At 41.4% G+C, this 15,588-nt stretch overlaps 1 protein-coding gene across 1 annotated transcript; it reads right to left on the bottom strand.

The window, feature by feature from the left end:
- Positions 1–4,867: 4,867 nt before the first annotated feature.
- Positions 4,868–15,253, bottom strand: TRMU (tRNA 5-methylaminomethyl-2-thiouridylate methyltransferase; the record flags this gene model as incomplete). Its single annotated transcript, XM_010011483.1, has 10 exons — positions 4,868–5,076; positions 5,892–5,974; positions 6,211–6,355; positions 7,329–7,429; positions 8,227–8,293; positions 8,842–8,895; positions 9,853–10,025; positions 11,899–12,021; positions 12,571–12,677; positions 15,088–15,253. Coding segments are annotated over 10 exons (1,166 nt in total), but the record flags the coding sequence as incomplete, so codon positions are not given.
- Between the last annotated feature and the right edge of the window lie 335 nt (positions 15,254–15,588).

Below are 15,588 nucleotides of genomic sequence, written 5' to 3' on the forward strand. Positions count from 1 at the left end.
CTTGGCAATTACGGATGTGTTAATTGCTCTTCCTATAGCCACCCCCCCACCACCCCCCGCAGTGTCGTACACGGTGGGAGGGACGAACGTGATGTCCTGGTGCCGCCTGGTGCTGAAGCTGGAAATGACACGGCACCTCCTGCATCATCGGCACATTGGGGTGATTATTGCATTGATAGATCATTTCACTGTGTTCAATTCATTAAAGCATGTAAATACATAGGAATGCAGAAGCATTTTTAAAACGCTAATATGCATGGTTGCAAGTATGCTCCTCATCAGTGGGACATCCTCTTTACCCACTGTCACCATCTCCCAACCATGCACAGTACCACAATGCTCCTGACACCCACATTTTCCAGGCCTGAAGGTCAGTCAGTACCTATCACCTCCTCCATTTTTATCCCTATTTCTTGCATGGAAAACAAATCCTTTTTGTTTACTTACCTGTTTGGGGTCTTTCTTGGCCTCGGTAGTAGTCAGGGCTATTGGTCTTTCTTTGCTGTGGCCCTGTACAGAATGGAATAAAATTCCCCTTGCCAGAGAATCTACGTATGAGAGGAGCAAGATCTCACACAGAAAGTCAGCAGTTAAGACCCTTACCCAGGAGAAACACATGGGATAGAAAGAGAAACATACTACCCACACTGAACAGTACAAGCTATTTGGAAATGATATTTGAAACATGCAAGCTTCATGTGGCTGGACATGTGCAACTGGAATTGCGCAAATGCCTACTAATTCCTACCTCCCAGCGGGATGGTGAGATTCACTGGGAGCAATAGCAGCAATTGCTTTACCATGTCAAAGGTCTTTGCTCATCACCACGGCAAGAGGCTGAGCTGTACTAAAGCCAAGAGGCCTCCATCATTCTCAGACAAGGAGACTCTACTAACCAAACACTGCTCATACTCACCTCTTCCTCAGATGAGGTTTCTTCAGCAGAACCACGAGGTTCAGCTCTGATGATAAAATTGAAGTCCCTGAGACTCAGATGTGCATTGAGACCATTGCTACAGAGGTTTCCACTGAAGAGCAGCATCTTCGTTTATGAGTTCTCTGCAGTAGCCATCCTGGATTGCTGCTGTATCCAGTCTTAAGGATGCTTAAAGAAAAAGAGGGAAGCACAGCGTTTGTTGAAAAGGCTCCATCCTACAGAAGCTATGGCAGACACTCGTGCCCCACTCCAGCTACACTACAAGCAGCATTGGCTAAACTTCCCCGCTACGAGGCACTGGCTGAGCGGCTCTCAGCAAACCTCATTGCCAGAACTCCTAAATTCACTGTAACTGTGTTAAAAGCACTTAAAACTCCTGCATTGGCTGTGCCTTAGCCAAGCAAGCACCCTGAATCCCCTGGAGTTGGGATGCAACCAGCATTGTACCAGCAATCCAACAGCAAAATTCTCCCAGTGCATTATCCAACGGATAATAAAAGAAAAATAACAGTATTTTTTTAAAAAGCTGAGGAAAGGTGAGAAAAGTCCTTTTCTTTTCAAGGATTAAGGAAATGCATCCAGGCGCAGGTAAACACGTCCCTGCTTTAATGAGCCATCCCCTGGAGTCAGGTGCTTTCCCGGTGTGCTCGCAGCCAGCAGCGCTATACCCGGGCAGTGACCGGAGCTCAGACCAGCCACCAGCTCCACCCATCACCGCAGAGGACACCACAAGTAACTACTAAGCCCATGGGGCAGGATGAACATTTTCTTGAGGGAAGAAAAAACCCAGGCAGATCGGTACCAAACTTTGTGGGATTATTTTTTATTGTTCTGAAAGCAAAGTCTGTTCAAATGTATCAAGTAGGTTTTTTGCCTAAAGAACTTTTCTGGAGCAGGTTTAAAAGACGTCTAAAGAACAAGTGGGTTTAAAACCAGAACGATGGGATCCAGTTGTACAGGTCTTAGTTCCTTCAGCCTGAGCTCCAGGCAGAGCTCAGCACCCCAGTGTGCGCCAGCTGATGTGATTTCGGGGGGCTTGGGCAGTCCCGGCAGCAGGTGCTCTTTGGCAGCTCTGAGAACTTACCTTGTGGACACTTCAGTAAATCACAGGTGGCAATACAGTACCTAAGTTCTGCGGTTTCAGAGCTAAAACAATGCATGCATTAGGCATACAGGAAATAAAACACTGCCTGGTAGAAACATGAAAGCAAAAGAATGTCAGAGCTGATGAGGAAGAGATTAATTGGCTCTTCCACGAAACCCTGCAGCCTTGAGAGACCAAACTCACCACTGCACCAAAAAAGGGACAGGCAGAGTGACAGCAGTGGGACACTGCCTGCCCCAGGGGACAAAAGCTCCTGCTACTCACCAAACCTGGTGTCTAGGAAGATTTGCTGCTCACCAGGTACTTGGAGCCAGGGTGTTGTGGTGGACTGGATTGGCAAGTTAAGGCAGCAGGGGGACCCAGGCAGGAGACCTTGAAAACAAAACAGGCACGAGGAGCCTCTCTGGCCGCCCCATGAAGATCCCACGCACCACACATGCAGCATGGGATCATGCAGAAGGAATTAGAGCTCTGTGTGCAACTGCAGGGGTTGATCTCACTGGGATCACAAAAGACGTGGTAGGACAGCTCACAGAGCCAGTGCTGCCACGTGGGTACAGGCTCTCCAGGAAGGACAGGATGGGAATGGGAGACAGAGGACTCATCCTGGTTGTGTAGGAGCAGCAGGACAGTACAAAGCCCTGCCCAGGGGTGGGCAATGAGCCAGCTGAGAACACATGCATTAGAGGGGATTAGAGGGGTGACCTATGTGGATGACATTGCCGCGGGCATCTGACACAGCCTTTGCCATCAGAAAGAAAGACAACTGGAAGAAGCCTCGTGTCTGCAGGCCCTGCTCCTCATGGAGGAGTTAAACCACTCCGACACCTGCTGGAGGGACAACGCAGAGAGGCACCATCAGTCCAGGAGGTCTTCGGAGGATTGATAACTTCCTGACATAGAGCAGGAGAAGGAGGATTAGTGCATCTGTCAAACAAGGAGAAGCTGAGACCTGTGGCTGTTCAGCCTTGAGAAGGCTCAGGGGTATCTTACCAATACAGGTTGTGGAGCCTCCATTCTTGGAGATACTCAAAATCTGACAACACAGCCCTGAGCAACCTGCTCCAGCTGCCCCTGCTTTGAGCAGTGGTGTAGGACCAGATGATCTCCAGGGATCCTCGCCAACCCCTGCCATTCTGTGAATTTTAAAGGAAGTGAATTTCGAAGACAGGAACAGCTACGTCCTTTTTTCATGTCCTCACAATTGAACCTACAGCTGCCAGAACAGTATCAAACAAACACACCCGACAGTGTTGTGAGATGAAGTGATAATAAAAAGCACACTGGCATAACACAAAACACTTGAAGATTTTAATTGGGACATGTACTGGAAAACTCAGTGAGGACAATGTGGAGCATTAACTCCTTTGGAATTAAGTCTACATTTTGCAAAGACAAAAGGTTCAGGAAGATAAGAACATCTAGAAAAACCACATAAAAGTCATGACCAGGACCCATAACACAGTTAACCTAACACAAATCAGGAGATGACATGAAGCATGAATAGTCTTTACAGTTAACCTGTGTCTGGATAGACACTTAGAGACAGACTTCTAAACTGAACTGCTTTTGGCACCAGTGAGAAAGGACGCCTTTTCTGCCCTCTCAATCTACTGTAACAGTCCAGGGTTTGGGGTTTTTTCCATAGGGCTCCCTGAACTGTGTGGTTAACTTTGCCAGACGAGCAGGCAGACACTGAAGAGTATCTTCTCTGCCTTTTACCTGCACGCTTCGGAGAAGAGATTGCCTTTTATCTTACCAGAAGAAATGAAAGGAATTCCTATAAGATACTAAGACATGAGAAAAGGATGTACATGTAACCCAAGCCTTCAGATCTCTGAAAAATCTATTCATGGTACAGCTTTTCTACCACCCAAACTGGATGCAAACCTCAAAATTCCACACCCATCTGTAAAGTCCTGCCCCTGCGCTGCTGTGCTTTAGGGACAGTTACCTCCTACTACCATGTGGAAAGACAGGAATGCATTTCTGTTGACCTGTTGTAATAAAGTTTCCTTATAAGCTTAGGGTGTTCTCACTGTGCACCCAAACCTTATAATAATAAGGTATTTGGATAACTATAAGATAATTGGGACAGGTGTATTCATTTCTTCCTAATACCACTTTGTATTGACACATGGCCAAATGTAATTATGACTGGGTCTGCATTAAGTTAGCTACATAATAAAGAAATGCATATGAATTTGCATTTTTCTGAAGCACCACAATGCATTCTCTTCTCCAGAACACAAACCAAGCAGCCCTCATCAGTTACAAAAAATTAGTCAGTTGTATGAAAAAATTTCAATAGTCAAGACTGGTTTTAAGCCCCTTCATTTGTAATTCTGGATCAGGTAAACATCTGAAACCACCACTTAACACAACTTAAGAATCCAAGGCATTTCTTATAAAACTATATAAAGTGAAAAAACCTCTGCTGCTTAGACTTCATTCAAAATGCTCAATTAAAATATCATTCATTCCTTTTCCAGAGTTCAAAGCACAAACATACAGTTCCTGTAAAACAACATACATACTTTACCTAGGGACAGGTATCTTCAAGTAAGGAAAAAGTTTTTCACTTACAAAGATAGATTTATGATTTCAGAAACTATTTTTGTATTCTTTTATGTGTAATTACTATTACAGAACAACTTTAAGAGATCCCTTGATACATATTAATATAAATATCACCAGCCAGACCAGTAAAACTGCACCAAACTGGCTTTAGTTTTAAAGTCTGTTCAGTGTTAAAAGCCAAGAGGTGGGACTTGATGGTTAACTGACCTTAAGAACATACAGATCAACAAAAAAATATGCTTATTATTGTTTTTATTATGCCCAGGCAGCAAATTCTCCATAGTCCTTCAATAAACAAACCCACGTGTTATGTTGCTGGTTCTATCTTATCAACCTCCTCCTTCTTTGGACCTTCCTCTCGGTTTTTGCCCTGTTGCATGGTATACACCGATGGGCCCATCCTTAGGATCTTCCCACTGCCCAAGCACTCGTCACCCTTGTAGAACACTGCAAACTAGGAGAAACACAGGGAGAGTCTTTTCAGGAGCTGCGAATGGCATGGTGAGCAACTGCAAGCTGTGCAAGACCTGCTGGACAGTGAGTGTTATTTGCTGGCAGTAAGGATTTGTTGGCTCATATGTAAACATAAACATGCTGGTGGAAATTCCAGCATGAATTTCTACACGATTATCTCAAAACTCTTCAGCTACTGAGGTGGAATGGATTGTGCTGGAAAGCTTCCTTTCCCAAAGGGGATGATGTATGTAACACCATCTGCATGCTCCCCTGACCTTCTGCAGGCTACAGGGGCACTTCTCAGAACAGGAAAGGGACCAAGAAAAGAAGTGGCTGGGCCTCCCTGATGTGCTCAGGAGGTTCTTGCAGTAGAGGAGGAGCACAGACCTCCTGGTCTTGTTCCACTACCTTGCACTAAAGAGCCCAGTCATAAGCTCAGCAGCTCCTGGCAGTCATGGGATTCTCCTGCCTATCATTAGCTCTCGCTGGGGTCTTCTCAGCTCAGCTCACAGCTCACTTCTCCTAAGTGTATCCCTCTTTCCATTACAAATAGTTCTCAGACAATTTCCGTCCTGATGTGTCCCACATGCTCCCAAGTTTTGGGGAGCCAGTTTCTCAGATTATATGGATAACAATAGAGCATTTAAAACTAGAAACAACCTCCTTCAAAATAGCTGATGAATAACCAAAAAAGAGCTAACTGCTCTCACGCAAACAAATGCATTTGCTCCACCTAATAAAAACACTACTGCTTTATTAGCCAGATAAGCCAAAACACAAAAAAATGAAAGAAAATAACTTCTAAGAACTTACCTGCCCAGGTGTGATAGCTCTTGCTGGCTTCACTAGTGTCACCCACACACTCCCATCTTGGTTTAGAGTCAGCACACAAGGCACTAGAGCAGAAAATGGCCAAACACCTGCCAGTTAATCCTTATGTTCACATTTACAAAGTTAATCCTTACGTTTGCATTAAAGGTTAAACAGATGTAAGCCAAGAATTGTTTTATAAAGACACTCTGAAAAGAGAAAGGCAACCCAAAAGATTTCAACTATTCCTGCAAAACTACACTGAACACATGACCACAGTTTCCCAATCTAACTAAAACAAAAAACACCACAGTTTGATTACCCAGTGCCATCTGGTGCCGAAACCTGAAATGACAGTCCATCATCTTCTCTCTAACGAGTTCTGCAGGAGGTTCCTCTGCTATCCAGTGCACTCGGTTTGTCCGCAGCAGGTCTCTGTACAGAGCAGGGTGGTCTCTTGATGGTGCCTTAAAATACGTTTATTTAATGCTGCTGTTTCTGACAGAGAGCACATAACTTGTAAAGCATGAAATACAGAATCATGAAGCAATATCAAAATGAAGGCAAAACAAGGAAGAAAGCAAGCATTTATTAGCACTTAATCAGCTTCCAGGTGGAAGCCTTTAATGAAAAGAATAAGCAAAAGCAAGCCTGAATTATCTGTCAGTCTTCTACATCTCAGTCATGTCACTTCTTGTAATCTTTTTCCTCCAGTCATACTTCTGCCTTCTTCAGACAGAGTTCAGATATGTACTGCCCTCCTTATCCCACTTCAACAAGATGCTACCTTACTCTTCAATTTCCCAACTCACCACATCCCCAACAAGGGCACTGCACATGCACCTTACTGCAGGGCATAAATAAAATTTCTTAGTGGTCCTGCCTGTTTACTCTCAGCTCTCGTTTGATTATGATTCTTTCCCCCCCAGGCATATCAACAAGTACCAGAGCACCTCATTATAACCACATCAGTATTAAGTCACAACTGCATGAACATCAAGAAACATTAACAATGCTTGCAAGCTGCAGAACTCTCAGTCATTCTCAAAATGATAAAACTGCATTACTGGCTACTACTTCTTTTACTAGAAAGTAACAATAGACAGCAAACCAAGATGATACACACTGTATATGCTGTGCCACAATAACGGCAATAAAGTATTTTAGAGTAGAAAATGAGAGCTCAGTAGATTGGCTGATTCTTTTCAGCATTTGCCCTTTGTCTGGAAAAGTTCTATGCCAAAATTTAAACCAATTTTCTACTCCAGAAAAGCCAGTTCGGACAAGATGTTTCAAAGCTGCTGATGCTATGCTAGTTAGTTCCTGTTTCCCCCAAGAAGAAAGCCAACAATTCTGTCCAGGTTAGAATCACATTCCATACAGCAGGAGTCACAAAATGCTTTCATTAGTCGTTTGCAATACCAGTGTGAATAAACTCACCACAAAGATATCTCCAGTGCTGACATCTTTGTCTACAACGAACCAAGCTTCCTTCAGGCCTCCTAGTCTGGCCCTCTGGCCTATGGTGTAGAGGAACCAACCTAAAGAAATACAAAAATGTAATGCTGGAAGCAACTTTCATCTTTTACTTTCAGAAACATATGTTAAAATCCTTTCCTCAAAACTTTACCATTAAACAGAGAATAACAAACCAAGTTGTCTTATAGAAGTCTGCCAATTACAAGCTAAACTAACATCTACTTCAAAGTTTTCATCTGTACCTGAAGCACGTGGTTTCAAACTCATCTGTTTCAAATGTGGTATTCTTAGAGTTTATAAAAGACAAATATTCCAGTTGCAATTTGTGGTTTTACTACTACTCAGTCTTACCAGCTTTCCTTACTTTTACCTGCTGGTAGAACATTCTACTCCCATAAACTATTTGGGAGAGGAACTCAGTTCCATCAGCTCAAACTGAGGAGGGCAAAGGAAGGACACACAGAAAAAAAGGAAATCACAAGCTGCCCATGTTTGGTGATGTCCTGCTGAGGTGCATGGTGTATTTGTTCTGCAAAGTTCAATTACTGAAGATTCTGGAACTGAAGCACAGTCATTTTGAAATAAATGAACAATGGTCTCTTGGTATTAAATTAATCACCACTTGGTATCAACAGAGTCACCCTAATAATTCTCATTTACTTTCTTGCGACATGGAACACAATCAAAATCAGTTGTAATCTAAGGCCCTACTACTGTATGAAGTAGGTTTTTCACAATTATTAGAGTTCTCAAACTGGGAAAAACTGGTTTGTAATTCCACAAAATTTGTCCTTCCAAAATATAAGCAGCATCATTCCATTTATCTGAAAGCAATTATTAAGGTGGGTTAGCCAATTACCTTTGTGTGTTCCCATCACCTTCTTATCTTCAATGGAAACAAAGTTACCTGGTTGAGGTTCTAAATACTACCAAATAGGAAGAGAAAAGTCACAAGATGGCCCAAAAAAAACCCCTCACAGTGTATTTCAGGTTCTGTCACTGCATTCTCTTGAAGTTGGAAAAAAACTTTTTGAGAAGCAAACTGCCCAAGCAGCTTACTGCCTCTTCCCTCATTCTGCTTTAGACAGACAAGTAGGAAGGGCAGTCCCCACCAGCAGTAATTCTGGGCTTCACCCCACCCTCCATCCTTACTTATGCCAGGGGACAGCAGGATTCAGCCATTTGGCCCTCTTGCATCCCAAACACTTGTCAGAGCCTGTCAGGCACAGCAATGCAAGTTCACGCACTCCTTTTGCTACAGAAAGTGACTGACTGTTCAGTGATGGAGGGGCAAGGTACTTCCTACAGGGTCTTGGCATTAGCTTCTGGGTAGGCTTGGGACTTGAAAAGGACACTGGACACTGCAACTTAGTGTGGGCCAAGAGCTGTTGGAGATTTTTTTGTAGGCAGTGTTATAAATTACTACTGAAAACCAGAACAGAACAAAGATTAGCATGGATTTAACATTGCTCACCTCGAGAAGGAAATTTTCAAAGTTTCTTTCACCAATGAAACACACTCCCATACTCTGAAAGGAAATGTGGTATTGAATCCATAATAGCAGAGAAAAACATTTGAAATACTGTCTATTAATCATCTGCCCAAGATGGATCCCCTTCCCTATGTACCCCAAACTATGCTAGGTGTCTCATAAAATAAACCAAACCACAACATCTGCTCCAACAGAGGTAAAATAATTTTATACACTATCAGCAAGAGCCATAAGCACAAAAAAGAAACAATAGGAAACAGAAGATATGTTCAATAAATAAATATGTTAACCTTGGTAACTATACTGCGTGCATATTAAAAATGGAAGGCTCTTGCAGATTAAAGTACAACAATAACACAAATTATACCACAAAGATGTATCTCTTGAAAAAAAAAACTTTCAAAAACAAATAGCCTTTCCTTTTCAGTTACTGCCCACATTCTTCAGGCACCCATTTACAGTGGAGGAATATGAATATTAAAAGTGATCAAGACAGCATCAGCAATACAATCACTGCCTGAATTACATTTTTTTTAGAATCAATGCATTAAATGTTAGTTCTCAGAGAAAAGAACTTTGTTTGGTTGGTTTTTTAAGAGTAACTGTGTGTAACAGCATCATCCAATTTCATAAAGACATACTGAAAAGCAATTATAGTGAGGAAGCCTTTAAAAGCTATGGAAAATAAAGACCAAAGGCTTCTCACTTGCTGTGATAGAGAATGCTTTCCTTAAGGCTCACAGCATCCTAACACATTCACCTTCATCTGAGTACTTCTGAGATACAACTGTAGACAAATAATCTGCAAGCTAAAACACACAACTAACCACAAGCACATCAAAGAACTTTTAAGCAAGTAGACAGCTATAAAACTGCTTCCCAACCTGTTCTATTATGGTGCTCAGAAACAGACAAGCTGTCACAGTTTTAAAGTTCAAATAGTTCAGGAAAATCTGTTTTAGAGAGAAATACAAATCAAAAGTGTTACCATGCCTCTTTTTTCTTTAGCACATGATGAAGGCCGTGTTCCGCTGCTATCTTCTTGACAAAACTTTTTGTTAAAGCCCCTAAAGGGAAAATGGTTTTCCTCAAAGCATCCTGCGAGATCTGACTTAGAAAGAAGGTCTGGTCCTTAAAGAGGTCAGCCCCTTGTAGGAGTTTCACAGCTGCAAAGTACAGAACACAAAGCATCTCAACATTAAAGGTGATTCCCTTTAATAGTTCAACTTCATTTACTATTTCATCTGATAATAAACATTTTAGTTTTATTATTTCCAAACACATGTTAAAGACAGTATTTTTCTGTTTGGGTTTTGTTGTTGTTTTTTTTTTTAATCTGATTGAAAATGTTTTGGTATTTTCTCACCACTAAAAAGATCCAGAAAGATTCTGATTTTGTACAGTGTAGAATCTTACAAAATCTTACATTGTCTCATCTATTATAACACTGCATGTGTCACTGGCAAGAGTATCAACAATATGAAAAACAAGTTTCACATTTCATGTGTAAGAGAGAATGAAGATTTAAGTATTTTAGAGTACACTGTTCTTCAAAAAGACATCCAGTTTTGCCCTGAAATTGCAGCACTATCAATTAGTGATTTGAATGATGAGCACTTATTCCCAGTGCTCACAGAGGCAAGTTTGACTTTTTTCTTTAAAACAGTCTCCCAATTGCCCAGATGAAACAAAATTGGTATAGTTTTTTAGTCATGTTCTGTCCGCTTCTTTTAAGATCTCATAACTTTGCTGTTGTACAAACTCTACTTCCACGTTTCTTGACTCAAACCAACACTAACTACAGGCCAAATAGTTCAGTCACAACTAATAATACAGAATCACAGTAACAGGGCAGGAAGACTGTTTAGAACATCACAAAATCTTACAGCTCAATGAATCACAGTCTGTCATTAGTACAGACCATTGGTTCCACTGTAGCCATTTCAACTTACCAGAAATAAAATTAAAACGAAGAAACAAACAAATCCCTTTAAATCCAGATCAAAAGCTGGGAAGCTGTAACACAAAAACATCTCTGTGGCAGCTTTGCACAGCGGTAGTTTGCAAGTTTCTTTCCCTTTGGGTGTAACATGTTCTCATCACATACACCAGAGCTTCATCTGGGTTACTTTAATGCATTACAGCCCACTGCAGAGCTATTTGGGAGATCTCCACATTGCCATCCAACCTGTGCTATGGCAATGCAGACTACCCAAAACAACACTCACCAAGCTGGCTTTTGTACTGATAACAGGAGAACCACCGTGGTGCTGAGATCAACCTCTGATTATGATAGAAAAAACTGCACTGCTGCTACTAGTACCTTTGCTGACCTGAGAATTGTAGCCTTAAAAATGCCTGCACATGTTGCACTTGCACTTTTCAACTGCAGTATAGGCAGAGCCTTGATCTACCTGGGAAAACCAGGCAACTATGGGAGAACAGAGAAATAAGGCAGAATAGGTGAATTACTGAGTTAGAACCTGGTTTTTCCCAGTAAAATAACAGTCCAATTACTGTATAAAAGTATGTTATTAATTTTAATGTTTCAAAGCCTCAATTCTAAAATTCCACTTAAGCATATCCTGATGCTGAGTTCTGTCTATACTATATACTGAATAGCCAAAGAATACATTTCCTAAAACAGAAGAAATATTAAAAAAGAAAATTTTATTTAAGTCATGAAAATACTTGATAAAGATTCCTTGAAATACTTCTCAGGGGGACGGAAGATGGCCCTGTTTCCTTAATCCACATTACAGCTCCTCCAGAATGTTCATTACTACTGAAATGTTTATTCTTCCCTCTGCACCTGGCTTAGAACTCTTAAAATGGAAAATGTAATAACTTGACTAGTCAGGGTAATTTTCACTGATGTAAATTCTCTGTTTTGCACAACCAACCTTCTACAAAAACAGGGTTTTAAATGGTAATCATTGCGTGTAAGGTAACAAACTTCCTTAATATTGTGACACCAAATAAGAGTATAAAATTCTGTTTCATACCTAGGATGAAATATGAAATGAAGAATCCACTTACTATTTCTAACTTCAAAACGGTTTCTGAAAAGCCTCTGTGGTCTTTTAACATGTTTCTGTTGAAACACTTCCTCATCCTCTAGTGAGGTCCTAGCATAATGCCCAGTAGCAATTGCATCTGCTCCTATCAAGAAAAAAAACAAAACAAAACACCAACGCACATATCGGAAATTCAGTTTAAAACAGGATTATAAACATCTAGTAAGAAAAGCAAAAAGCATTAATGGAAGAAAACCTATAGAGAATCTTATACTGACAATAATGATACTCCTGCTATTTAAACAATGTAAACTATTCATGAGCATGCCAGCACTTGTGCTTTTGTACTTGAAGGACCACCTAAGAATGTAAAGCTTAATGGTCAGGTCTATGTACGTCCCCAGATTAAACCTGTTCCAATTTACAAGCAAACTGCTCTAGTGGAAGGTGTCCCTGCCCACAGCTGGGGGGTTGGACTAGATGAGATTCAAAGGTCCTTTCCAACCTGAACTGTTCTATGATTCTTTATGTAAAAACAAACCAAATACTTTGCAAATACTGAAATACTGCCACAGGGACAGGTGAATTAGGCATGCATATGAACTCAGGTTTTTCCCCACCTTTTCAAGAGTTTGTATCCTTTAAGCATTTCCACGGCACACACTCTGTACTGACACACTTGAAAATGCCTTACCAAGGTTATCCATAGCATAATGAAGAAAGTAGTTGAATTTGATGTGCTTGTTACACACAATATCAGGATTAGGAGTCCTTCCCAATTCGTACTCTTTTAAGAGGTTACTGTAAAATAAAGATTCAAATGTATATTGACATTATTAACACAGCATAGTACTGAGACTGAAAGATCTGTTTAAACATGAGAACTGAAGACCTAGTCATATCAAGCACGTTATGTTAGAAATAAAATACCCTTTAGATTTTAACCTGTAAAAAACAATGCTTGGAAGATTTTCTCCAAAGTGCACTGAGGACATGGTTGAATGATCACTCACAATCTTGTGAGCATGTTTTATCAAATTAATACTCCCTCAGGGGAGACATGGCTGCCCTTGGCACACACAGAATCATAGAATAGTTAGGGTTGGAAAGGACCTTAAGATCATCTAGTTCCAAACCCCCTGCCATGAGCAGGGGCACCACACACTCAACTATGTCACCCAAGGCTCTGTCCAACCTGGCCTTGAACACAGCCAGGGATGGAGCATTCACAGCTTCCTTGGGCAACCCGTTCCAGTGCCTCACCACCCTCACTGTGAAGAACTTCTTCCTTATATCTAACCTCCTACTCATCTCTTCAGAATTAAACCACCCTGTTTCATTTTTCTAAGTGACAGTGCAGTGGAGCACACAGCAGGGGTTACTGAGTCTCAGGTGAATGGACAACAACTTAATCTGCAATAATGCAACCATAAACAGTCATAGGACTTAATTTTATACAGGATTTTCTTCCTATCTTTTTTCTTTCCTTCAAGAAATTCAAGTAATTTCTCGAAGTCTTGTTGTAGTTTTACATTGTCACATAATTAAAGTGCTTAGCAATATTTTCTTGAAAACATTAATATAATAACCAGTGAAATTAAACCAGCAACAGTTCTGCATTGAGATACCAAAAGGCCTGATCACTGCATTATTTAGCTTGTCTTAACTAGTCACTGAAGTCAAGAGGAACTGAGGGAGCACAGACTGGATTTAAAAGTACACCAGCAACCCTAGTATTTGGTTTTACTTTCCACCATCTGAAAGAGAATCAATTGCTTCTTCCTCACCGTGTTATACACTATACTCCTAAATAGAAAATAAAGCAACATATCTTTAATTTTGTCTAACTCCTTCTTAACAGTTCTGGATTCAACAATTCATACTAAGAATTAAATCACCTGTGTCTACCCAGAGCTGCCTCCCTCTTGCTGGCTCAGCACTGTAACGCTTAGGATAACACAGTTCTCCTTTGTAATGACTGCAAGGGTACACTGGAAGCTTTAGAAAAGACTCAGCACAAAGACAAGCTCACATCAGTTCAGAACTCCAAGTAAATTACAGAACTGGCGAAAAGGCAATGAAGAATGCCTGCTGAATCTCCCTCTGATGTAAAGATTTGAAACGGGCTGTGCACAAACCACAGGCAAGGTAAGACTTGGGATAGTTCTCTTGGTAAAAGGTGGTTTTGATGAATAACCCTCTAAAGAGAGATCCAGAGGAGGAGTAAATTCCAGGTCAGTGATAACAGTAATGAAAAAAGGATTCTGAAACAAACCAAGTAACCTGCCACAGACACTTTGGGAACACTGTACTCATAAATCATGAGAAGCAAAAAAAAAAGCTGGTCTTCTATGATCTTTGATTCACTGTCATTTACAGACACCCCTCAGGAACTCTCGTAACATTTATTCACTCACACACCAGAAGGGAAACATGAAGTGAACTTGCCCAAAACAGGGCTGTTTTCTTCACTGACTGTGCAACAGTCTAGTGCTCAACTTGATGTCATTTCAACATGAAGTAGAAGTAGCATGACTAGGTTTCTTCTAGGACAAGGTAACAACAGCACTACTTAAAGTGGGATGATGAAGATCAGCAAACAACTTTTGTGTACTTAAGTGCATAAAGGATAAACTTCCCTTCTTCTCCTTCCTCCAAGAAAAACTTGGCTTTTCCCAAGTAGCACTTTCTTCCCTTGAAGGAGAACAAATCCACAGAAAATCTGAACGCCCTCTTTAGACAGCAGTTTCACCTTTGTTATAAGCTTAAAGAAGCAAGGCTAGTTTGTGATAAACAGGATTCAGTGTATGCTAATGTAAAATGCACCACATGAATTACACACGTACAGACAGTAACAGCATCCCACCAACTACTTTCTTCTCAAGTTCCTATACGATTGGGCCACTGTGTGGAAGCAGAACAACTGAACTGCAGCAAAGTAATTGCTACACACTTATAACAACAAGAGAGAAACCTCCTATTAATGTCAAGATTAACAAACATATTAAGACCAACACAGAAATTCTGATCTTGAAAGAGAGAAAAAATAATCCCTCTGATACTTAACAGGCTTCAGTAGCTTCTCTTGGCACTCATAATACTGCAATAAACTGTCATTGCCCCCCATGTGTCCACCCTGATTCTCCACAATAACACACAGTACTACTACACCAGTATGCTGAAAGAGAGCCTATTTTAAACATGTTTGTACCTGAATACTTCATTCCAGTATTCTTTCACGTAGGAAACCTGGTGGAAAGGAATATCCAGCTTCTGACAAACCCGGTAAGCATCTTCACAGTCCCTGTCAACGGAGCAAGCTCCTTGCTCATCCAGCGGGTCCCAGTTCTTCATAAAGACGCCTGTCACCTGGTAGCCTATTAAATGAAGGCAAGAATTACACTTCTAAAGTGTAATCCTCACTGCCTGGAATCAAAACCCGAGTTGTTTCCAGACTTGAGTAACTGCATCCTTCAGAAGGCACGAGTAGTGCTGTGACAAGCAAACTCCCTGCTAAGCTTTACTGTTCGGATACCGCACAGCTATTTTTAGCCCTATGGCTAACGGCTGGCATGAAGACAGCGGGACACGGCGGTATTTCAGAGCTCCGAGTGTCCCCATCCCCTCCTTCCCCGCTCGCTCCCGCCGCCCTGCCCGAGGCGGAGCGTCCGACCAGCCGGAGGACGCGGCTGAGGGCGCTGCCCGGACTCGG

Source organism: Nestor notabilis, unplaced genomic scaffold (genome assembly GCF_000696875.1).
Source record: "Nestor notabilis isolate BGI_N333 unplaced genomic scaffold, ASM69687v1 scaffold2193, whole genome shotgun sequence".
Taxonomy (NCBI): domain Eukaryota; kingdom Metazoa; phylum Chordata; class Aves; order Psittaciformes; family Psittacidae; genus Nestor; species Nestor notabilis.